General features: G+C 42.4%; 1 protein-coding gene across 2 annotated transcripts in view; it reads left to right on the top strand.

Annotated features, from left to right (window-relative positions):
• TMEM2 (transmembrane protein 2) overlaps positions 1–10,834 on the top strand; it is a 37,782-nt gene that overhangs the window by 22,277 nt on the left and 4,671 nt on the right. For both annotated transcript variants that reach the window (XM_010134898.1, XM_010134896.1), the window contains 8 exons: positions 1,314–1,402; positions 3,295–3,426; positions 3,914–3,949; positions 4,667–4,822; positions 7,353–7,530; positions 8,005–8,220; positions 8,927–9,135; positions 9,645–9,830. In XM_010134898.1, coding sequence (XP_010133200.1) covers positions 1,314–1,402; positions 3,295–3,426; positions 3,914–3,949; positions 4,667–4,822; positions 7,353–7,530; positions 8,005–8,220; positions 8,927–9,135; positions 9,645–9,830 — 1,202 coding nt within the window. The remainder of the gene's footprint in view (positions 1–1,313; positions 1,403–3,294; positions 3,427–3,913; positions 3,950–4,666; positions 4,823–7,352; positions 7,531–8,004; positions 8,221–8,926; positions 9,136–9,644; positions 9,831–10,834) is intronic.

The raw sequence follows: 10,834 nt of genomic DNA, 5'->3' as shown, positions 1-10,834 counted from the left end.
GCTGACACATGCCACCCACCCCCTCCCCGTGCCGACACCCGCTGGTTGGTGTCCATCAGCGTTCAGCAGGGTCGATCAGTGTCAGGGGTGCAATTCTTTCCGCACAGTGGAATCCAGTGGCACCCCTTTGCTCCACACACACGTCCATGTCAGACGGCGTGTTGTCAGTGTGTCCCTCTGCTGCCGTCTGTCGCACGGCAACAAAATCTAATGGGATGTTGGTGGGAAGGTTCAACCTCTACTGCCAGACCACCAACACCCGCCTCTGACAGCATGGGACAGCACGATAAAACAGGAGGAATCGCTTTTGGAGCAGCCCTGGTGTATATATATGAAATGATAATGACATTTACAAAGGCACCTAACTTTAAATACTAACTATTTATATGTGCTTGAAGTTTACCTAATACAGTTCAGGATCACTATTGGATATTTTTAAAATTCTTTTTACCATATGAAACGGATTTTATTTGACATTTGGGTGTCTGGGATACCAGGAAGCTATGCATTGTTTTATGGAAATGGTGTTAACCGTGTTCAGCTAGGAGTTAGAACACACTGAGTGCAAAAGTGCACGGTAAAGGAAAAGGTGTGTCATCGGTACGGCTTGTGTTATCTCTAAGCAAGGGTCACAGTTTGTGTGCTGAGTTTGCATGGTAAAGAGCAAGATCCAGTGGCCAGTCTGAGGATCCACTCACGTAGGAGCGCTCAGTGGTAGTCATAATTTGGATCAGAGGTGAAAGTAGCTGCAGGTATTTTGTGTTATGTAATTCAGGTTAAATAACACGAATGCTTCCTTCTCTTTGTGTGTTCCCAAGTAAACTATTTCACACCAGATTATTGAGTTTCAAGCTGAGAATTGCTTAGGCAAAAATCAGCTTCAGTGGAGAAGGAAATTTAGTTTTAAAGTGAAATACAGAATATTTATCACAGTAGTTTGTTAGAGTGGTTTTTTTAATGATTTCTGAGAATATTTTGAACCCTAAGATTGCTTCCAGATTCTCCAGAACAGCATCTGGAAATAAGTGTAAAACCTCAAATAGTTGGTTGTTGTAAAAGGAATCTGAAATGAACTTCAATGATTTTCCATTACATTTTGCATTGTTTTTTTTTTTTTTGTTTAATCCCAGACAATTGTTTTACTCTGCCCAAATTGTTTGGCTTAGACAGATACTGTTTTTCTTTTAGATCATATGTCAGTTAAAGCCAAACTGAAAGTTCTAAGAGTTTCTAATACCTATATTGAATGCGATAGTTTAAATTTTAGAGATTTAGTTTTGATATTCTGAATTTTCTTTCTTTGCTTGTTTCAGGCTGGTTTGTTCATTGATAAGGGTGTCAAAACAACAAATGCAAGCGCTGATGATCCCAGAGAATATCTTTGTTTGGACAACAATGCAAGGTAAGGGATATTGTCTTTCGAGTGAGTGAAAATGGCAAAGTTCTGAGATTGTTTGCGCATTCATGTGAGGAAAAGTGTTTTAAAAACTACATAATTATTTATAGAGAACCAAACAGTAAGGTCATATGTATTCTTTTCCCTCATTTGCTCATCTGTTTTGGGAACAGCAGAGCATGGGGTGCCTATAAGGAAGTAGCTGTTTTTTCTGAGCCCTTGCTTGGGGTCGTTTTCAGCCTCTTAGAAGACATCGTTTTAAACATGCTCTATTGTCATGCTTTACGTATTTTCTGGAATTGCTCCTTAAAGTAAGGTCTCACTTTAAAACCTGCTCTTCTGATTTATGACTCGGTTTTAAATAATTGTTAGAAAAATGCTTAATAGAGCCAAGTAATATATCCACTTGCCTTGCTTACGGCAGAATGCTTCCTGCCATACCTTCTAGGCTTGGAGACCATAGCTTGGTGGTACAGTTTTACTGAAGACTATTTACAGAGGCAGTACCATCACCCACATTTTCTTTAGTTTACAAAATATAATGGAGAGTCTAGGAAAGTTCCAGGTCATGCTGTATCCAGTAAATCTTGTCCTGAATTTCAAGTAAAATAGCCTGGGATAGTGGCCAAATAGAGTATTGGATAACAGCATCGTCAGCATTTCATTATGACAACTAAGCATTAAGACTGAAGATCATCCTTGTGTCTGATTGCCCTGTGTTTAGGGTGAGCATAGTGAAGTGGTAGTTGCAGATGCAGAGAGGGAAGATCGCAATTTTGGCGAGTCTTGATACTTCATGATTTGAAAATGAACTCGCTGGTTCGAAGTTCTGACAGAAAAACCGTGTAACCCTTGTGGATTACCTCAGTCGTAACAGTTACTGAAGAGGAACATGTGGGGGTCAAAACGCCCCATGAGAACCTGTAGTGCATTGACAAGGCATCAGCAGAGGATGTGAAAATCAGCGTGTGAGATGGGGTTCATGTTTCACAGCAACCAAAGAAGCAATGAGGCATTCTGTAACTACACGAGACTACTAACCATTGGACGAGGAACCAGACTGGAGGGGTTTAAACGTTAATTGAGGAGCCTGTCAAAAACAAACATTCTCCTGCTGTGCCCTTCCTTCCCTGGGGATGGCCAGGGCAGATGCAAATTAAAGTACAAGGTGATTGGGATAAGGGGAATATGTATCTTTACCTGCTCAAAATGTAATTTTTTTTTTTTTTTAATTTATTACGTATTCTCTGGGATCTTGGGGATAATCAGGTGAAAGCTTCTACCAGTCTTTGATCAGGCTGTTTCTTCCTGTTGTCTAAAATAGATTTCAGCCATAACTTACTGTGTGAGATCGTCTTGGTAGCAATGCAGAGTGTCTGGGTTGAAATAGAAAAATGTCTCAGGTGTGCTCAGAGAAGAAGTACTCCTCAACAGTGAAAGAGTTTGAAAGACTTGAAGCAGCAGGTTTTTGTATAGTGCTTGTCAGCCCTGTGTATCCTTCCAAGGAGGTTTAGTTCCCTCCATTGAACTTTCTCATTAATGCTGCAATGCAGGTGAGGAGGGAGTACTTTGAGGAGGGCAAAAAGAAAAAGCAAGGGAATAAAAGGAGGTGAGATGCAGCTAAAGAAACATGGAGAGATTGAGCAAAAGCCAGTCAGTTACAGAAAAAGAGAAGTTTTGTGTTCCTCCTTCATTAAACCTCGAAGACACCTTTATAGAAAGAGAGCCAGATATGCACCTGGTTTTAGCTTCTGTCATTCCAGACACGAAGCAAAGTAGTTTTTGCCTGTCAGATGAGCACGAGTGTTTATCTTTAGGATCTTCCAGCCCAACATATATGACGTGTGTAAAACAAACAGCGTTCTTATATTGAGTGTTCGGGTTCTCATTTGTTCCAGGTTTCGACCTCATCAAGATGCAGACCCTGACAAGCCCCGAGTTGCTGCCCTGATTGACAGATTAATCTCCTTCAAAAACAATGATCATGGGGCCTGGGTCAGGGGAGGGGACATCCTCATTCAAAACTCTGGGTAGGTATCCAGAAGCAAACAGCTGCATGTCGTTAAGAGGTTTCCCCTGAAGCTTTGTTTATGGAAGTGCATTGCAACAGGATTATAAGAGAAGACTTGATGTGTCATTCAAGGAACTTCTCAATATCTTGAACCACTTTCACACCATCACACTACTTGAAATTAAACAAGTTTATATGTGATGAGAACCTGCCTTAAATGGAAAAAAGTATATAACAAAAAGAAGTCTACAAGTTGATAGAGACAGTAAATTTATAGTGAGGTGTCTGGTTTCCCTCACGCTCTCATGTTCCTGTTTAAAATACAGAGAAAATTACTTAACTTTTTTTTTAACAGCAACATTTTTGTAAGAGTGAGTGTGTGGTGGTTCTAAACTCCATTAGCAGAAAAATTCAGGCTTTTTGCAGTGCACAGTAGGGTGTGCTGTTACAGTAGCTTATTGTAAGATAATCAGAAAACATGCCTGAAATGTTGAACGTTCTTACAGGTTTGCAGACAACGGAATAGGTTTGACATTTGCTAGGTGAGTAATTTATATTAATCACTTCTGGTTTCTCTTACACTTCTTTTTCTCTGGAGGCATAGAAAGTACATACCCATCTCTTGAAATTAATAGGTATACTCTCATAAAGCTGTAGGGGTTTGGGGGGGCTGGCTCTGTTTCCAGACTTCCAGGTGATGTTATAGAGGTTGTAAACTGACACAAGCCAAAGCTTGCATTTTAATTAATCCGGTGCTTGGTTTACACCTCAGTTTGCTGCGGCTTTGCCAGAAGGATTGCCTTTATCGAGATATTTGTGGTATTTTATGATTTCTTAGGCAGTTTTGGTTTTCCTCCTGAGCGGTTGAAAATGAATAATGGAAAAGAAACGGGATGAGCATTTATAGAGGGCAGAGCCTTCTTCCTCATAAAAAAGAATCAGGTAACTTCGGTAGTAAGCTGAAATTGCTGCCACTTAGGTTATGACAAACTGAATCTAGGATTGCAAAAGTACACTGTAAAAGAAAGAATTCTGTAGTACAAAGGGAGATAGAAAATGTAATGCTGAGGTCTCTACTGGCATTTCAGTTTGTCTGTGATACTGTTAGTGATAATATGTATTGTTCTATATATTAAAGTGAAGTCTAGACTGCTGCTCTAGGAGGACTGTTACGGAAGTAAAAGTAGCGCTATGCCTTGGGGTGTTCCACCTGCTGGGGAGCCTTGGCTAGAAGCTTATCTGTGATGTTGCTTTGATAGCGATGGGAGCTTCCCAAGTGACGAAGGTGCCAGCCAGGAGGTATCTGAGTCACTGTTCATAGGAGAGAGCAAGAATTACGGATTTGCAGGCGGCCAAAATAAATACGCAGGAACTGGAGGAATAGACAACAAGGTGCGCACCCTGCCGAGAAATCGGTAAGTATGTTATGAGTGAAGGAAGCAGAAATGGTACAAGAAATGTCCTCTGTATCAAACCCTTCATGCTTGAGCTGTGAGAAAGTGGGGCTCTACAGGAGATGATGCTGCCTTTTACTTTTTAACACTTTGTGTGCAGCTGTGTCACTTGCCTTTTGGCTGAGTCAGTTTTTCTGCTACCTGCTGCCACAGGTTGCTTTTCTGTAGAGATTTAAATTTTCCTATTTAATGAAACCTTAAGTCTTGCACAAACTTGGGCCTGGAAGAGAGAAACAAAGTGTCGGCTAAAAGGGTTTTGAGAGTCCTTTTAGAACTGGAGACCACTGTCCATCTGTGACAAATCCCAGTCTGTGACCAGATTTGCTCACAGCGCTTGCTGTGACGCTTGTTTAACACAGGTCAAAGTCCTCCCCTTGCCACAGGACAGGAAAGAAGGGTGAGGTAGGTCCAGGCCACCCTGCGTTTTGGCTGCTTAGCCATTTAGAGGGAAGAAGTTATCGTGTTGGTGATGTGAGGTATTCAGTCTAGCTGGGCAGAATCACAGACCAGCTGAGGTTGGAAGGGACCTCTGGAGGTCACCTTGTCCAATCCCACTGCTCAGGAAGAGCCACCTAGAGCTGGTGTCCAGGGCCATGTTCAGGAGGCTTTAGAATATCTCCAGGGATGGAAACTCCACAACCTCCCTGGGTACCTGTGCCAGTGCTCAGTCACCTTCACAATAAATAACTGTATCCCTGTGTTCAGGAGTGTGCTGGGCTTGGCTAGGACGGGGTTCATTTTCACAGAGCTAGACCAAACCGGTCAATGGGATATTCGGTACCCCATGGACATCATGCCCAGTACATACAAGGAGCCGGGCAGAGGGCAGTGGTTTTGGGCATCAGTGTGGTGTCTCAGCTCTGCTCCGCTGGGTGTGGTGCAGCTAGCTGGACCCCAGGGCTTGGTGTGGCAGCAGAAAGCAGGGCATTGTCTATCACCCACTTTGTTTCCTCTCTCATTGTGTTCTTTCAAGTAAACTGTCTTTATCCTAACCCTCCAGCTTTACCTTTCATCCTCCCACCCCACGGGTAGAAGGGAGAGAGCAGCTGCACAGTGCTTAGTTGCCAGCTGGGTTCAAACCATGACAAGGAGGAGCATCCTGTTTTCCAGCTTGTGCCCATTGCCTCTGGTCCTGTCACTGGGCACCACTGGAAGGGGCCTGGCTCTGTCTTCTTTGCGCTCTCTCTTCAGAGATTCTTATACGTTGATGAGGTCCTTGCCTAAGCCATCTTTGCTTCAGGCTGAACAGTCTGAGGTCTCCCAGTGTTTCCTGCTATGGGAGATGCTCTAGTCTCTTAATGCTCTTTGTGACCCTTTGTGGGGCTCTCCGGTAGCTGCGTGTGCGTGTACTGGAGACAAGAACTTCAGGTGTAGCTTCACCAGCACTGACTAGATGAAAAAGGTCAATTCCCTCGATCTATTGGCAGTACTTTTCCCAGTGTATCCTAGCATGCCATTTGCCTCTCAGCATGGGCACACTGTTGGCTTATGGTCAACTTGGTTTCTACAAGGACCCGTAGATCCTTTCCACTGGTGTATTAGGATGTTCCTCCCCAGGTGCGGGACTTTGCACTTCCCCGTGTTGAGCTTCATGAGGTTCCCATCTGGCCATTTCTCCAGCCTCTCCAGGACCCTCCGAATGGCAGCATGACCCTTTGGTGTATCAGCTGCTCCTCGCAGTTTTGTGCCATCTGCAAACTTGCTGAGACTATATTCAGTGCCGCCTCCAGATCTTGAACAAGGCTGGACCCAGTGTTGACCCCTGGCATGCACCGCTACTGGCCTCCAAGCAGACTTCATGCCACCACCCTCTGGGCCAAACCATTCAGCCGATTTTCAATCCACCTCACTGTCCTCTCATCCATCCCAAACTCATGAGGAGCATGTGGGACACAGTCAAAAACCTTACTGGTTTAGGTAGACCGTGTCCGGTGCTCTTGCCTCAGTTACCAGGCCAGACGTGTCATCACGGACGTTTATCAAGTTGTTCAAGCATGACTGCTTCTTGGTGAATCCATGCTGATTACTCCAAATGACTTTCCTGTCCTGCCTTGAAATGCCTTGAAATGGTTTCCAGGGTTAGCTGCTGCATCACCTTCCCATGGATCAAGCTGGCACCAGCCTGCGGCTCCCTGGGTGGTCCTTCTTGACGTTTACTTTCCTCTAATCTATGGGTGGGTCTCCCCGCTGCTATGGTCAGTCACAGAGCAGGTACTGTTATTCTCCTGCTGTATGCCCTGTACTGTGAAAGGGGCATGTTTGCCAATGGACAGTGTTGGCTCTTCTAACAGGAAAATGCAAGAGTAGGGGATTTTTTGACTCGTTAGGTAAGTGCAGAAAAAAGATTTCCTTGACTAAGATCTAACCTGCAAGTCACTCTCTTAATGTTCCTTTCTTGATTCCTCTGTGAAGAAATGTATTTACGAGGTTCAGGCTTACCTCATCATTGGTTTTGTTACGGGATGCTATAAATGTTTGCTTGCATTAACAGGACATTTCCAATAAGAGGCTTTCAAATTTATGATGGACCTGTTCACCTTACCAAGTGCACGTTCAAGAACTTCGTGCCAACTCCAGACAGATTTACCAGTGCAGTTGGATTCTTGATGAAAAATCCATGGCAGATGACACCAAAAAACAACATTTCTCTTGTGAAGTTTGGTCCAAACGTAAGTTTAATGCAAGTGTCCATTTATTCTTGCAAATGGCTTTCTTTTCTTCTTGCTGTATTTAAAATAAACACCCAGGGGCTCCAGGCCATCTTTTCCATGCGTTCCTTCTCCAGAGTTTCTGTCTTGGTGGAAGTCACCCAAGGTCTATCCTTTGCCTCCCAAGTGAAAAATAATACCAAGTGAGATGTATGACAGGTTGCAATAGTGATCTGTTTCGTGGTTAGTGGTAAAGGGGAAAGGACATTTCTGTCAGGTTTGGTATATCCCTAGTAATGAATTTCCAGTAGCAAATATTAACACTCTTTGGAAGCAAGAGCTGTCCTGAGCCTATTACTAAAAAGGAAAATGTCTGTTTTGGAAGATTCTGCTGTTCTTGCCATGAAGTTTTTAATAACTTTGTCAAATTCCTTCAGGTGTGTAAGTGTTTGTTCTTCTCCTGGGGGGGAAACAAAATTTAATTGTTGTTGCCAGGTTTCTTTGAAAGCATTCTTTGGAAAACCTGGTCCCTGGTTTGAAGAAGGAGATCTGGATGGTGACAAGAACTCAATATTCCATGATCTAGATGGTTCGGTGACTGACTACAAAGATACCTACGTGGGCAGAATGGATAACTACTTGATTCAACACCCCAGATGCATTAACGTTACGGAGTGGAGTGGAGTGGTTTGCAGTGGGACCTATGCACAGGCTAGTACTCGCGTAGCTCTCTGTTTGGTGCAAACCTACAACGGGAACAGCTCGGGGCGGGGTGGGGGAGGACTGTAAGGACTATAGAATTACCTACGTATCTCAAATTTAAAAATCTTGAAGCTTTAAAAATACTTCTATACATACTACGCTTTTCAGCGAGTTGTGTATTCGTGTTCCCTTCAGCACACAAATTGGGAGTGTGGTAGTAGGTGCTGCAAGGTAGAACCAAATGTGTCTGCGTGCCAGGAGTTCTATTTGCAGCCCTGTCTGCTAAAACATTTTTGTGTTGGAGGTGTTCTCTTACACTGGAGTTCTGTCTGTGTTTTTTTCATAGAGTGAGTTTTAAGGGACTTCTTTTTTTCCTCTTTTTTTTAACCAGATGTATTCAGTACCACCTTCTGAATACAGATCTCACCCATTCTGGTTCCTGTTCTGTATGAGTTTGGCCAGGCACCATAACAGATTCTCTCTATTTTTTTTTTTTCCCCCCTCCCTCCCCTTTTTTGTCTGTAAAGCAGGCCAGATCTACAGTAGTTCTTCAAATAGGGCTATTCTTCCGGAGATAATTGTGTATGCGTAACTCGGAACATCAAATTGCAGCGTTTTAGTTAACAATGTACTCATTGTTCTTCACAGTTTAATTTCCTTTTGTGCAGTGTCCAAATCTTTCCTCTTTCTTTTCATCATCCTTAATATCATGTAGGTTTATGTCCAAACCTGGAATGGACAGAATCTTTCCATGACCATTGTACGAGATGAGTACCCAGTGAATCCCATGGTTCTTCGAGGTATTAATCAGAGGGCTGTCTTTCAGCAATACCAGCCAGTAGTGATGCTCCAAAAGGGCTACACAGTACATTGGAATGGAAAAGCTCCAAACGTCACCTATCTTTATCTGATTAACTTCAACAAGTATGTTTACTTTATGTCATGTCGTTGGTCCGTAAGGCAATGCTGAAGTAATGTCCTGCAGAACTGGCATGTGTGAGATGCTGTCATCAGTAAGGCTGGATCTTGGGTTGGGGTTTTTTGTAAATACAAATACTAAATCATGAAAAACAAGAGATTAAGCAATAGACCTAAAGTTAAACTTTTGTCCAGTACAGTGTCTTTAAGGAAAATCCTTTGGAGAAGAAAAGTGCAAATATTGAAGTTGAGTGGAATTGGAGTTGAGTAATTTAGCACACTTGGCTTTGTTGTCAGATAAACTTACTAAATGTCTGAAGTATAAAGTCAAATATATCCTGAGAGTATCAAATTTCCTGTAACATTTAATGAAACACTTTGTGTAGAGAGGGAAAGAAAGATCTCGCTGAGGATTTGAGAGCTTTCTATGTTCCGGTTACTTATTTTTTGAGTGATCTGCATATTGCCATCTAAACTGTTCCTGCAGTGAATCATAAATTCTGTTTTGTTTTCAGGAACGACTGGATTCGTATTGGTCTTTGTTATCAACCAAATGCGGATTTTATTATAGTGTTGGAAACCTTTCAAAGGCGGTCGTCTGCTCTGTCAAGCAAGGTAGAACGGTACATGGCTGTGTCTTCCATGACAGAGCTCGAAAAGAATCGATCAGACAAGAAGTTCTACTTTGACAACAGTACTGGGTAACTCCTTTTAATTTGATCCTACAGGAAGATGTTGTTTAAACACAGAATGTCCAGCGTGATAGCGTTAAAAGCAACGGAGTGAAACACCTCTGTAAAAGGAGAGCTGGTGCAAAGGACTTCAAAGCCCATTTGAAAGAATACTTCATGTGACTTTGAATCTCCAAAACACAGTGGTTGTCACTGAAATACTTTTCCAGGAGCACCACAGGGGCCGCAGATATTTCCTACCCCATGCCTAGGGACAGTGTGGTATCTGGCGTGCTGCGGAGCAGTGTCTTTCGGGAATTAAGTTCTAAGTCTTTAATAAGCATGCAGAAATTTTCTTTGACCTGAAAATTCCTGAAATTTGCAAGAAATTTTCCGTTCTTAGAATCTTTTGAGATGTATTTCTGAAAATCTTAATCTGTTTTCAGCCTTCTCAAAAGTACTTAAAAGTCCTGGTCTCTCTGAAACGCAATTCTCACAGGCCTCCAGGATCATCCTAAGAGGTTTAAGATTGGTCAGCTTTGAATGGAATAAGTCCTGCATACATCACTTGTGTGTTTTGCAAATGTTGATATTTGACTGATAATTTGTTCTCTTATTTGCATTGTTCCCTTATCTGCTACTTTGCAGTAAATATGTAGTGTAGCTTTTGAAAAGACATTTATGTTTCTTTTGTTACAGCAGCAGCATAACAGTTGAATATATAATAGAAGAATTAATATAATTATACATAAATATATATAAATATATGCATTCATATAATTAATATATAATAGAATAATTAGCAGTCTCTTGTGTGCTGTGAACATTAATGACACCTAAATTGCATTTCCAGGCGTTTGCAGTGGTACAATTGCGTTGTTTGGTGCTGGTGGGTAAAGCTGAATAGCCAAGCAGTTACTGCTGGGTTTCTGCAAAGACCTGCGATCAAAGAAATCATGCTCTGCAGTTTGTTTTTTGTTTCCTGCAAGCCGCTGATTTGAGGAGTGGCTTTCAGGAAAGCCGCTTTGGCTTTG

The sequence above is a fragment of the Buceros rhinoceros genome, unplaced genomic scaffold, assembly GCF_000710305.1.
Source record: "Buceros rhinoceros silvestris isolate BGI_N320 unplaced genomic scaffold, ASM71030v1 scaffold1504, whole genome shotgun sequence".
Taxonomy (NCBI): Eukaryota; Metazoa; Chordata; class Aves; order Bucerotiformes; family Bucerotidae; genus Buceros; species Buceros rhinoceros.
This window is presented reverse-complemented; position numbering and strand designations above follow the sequence as displayed.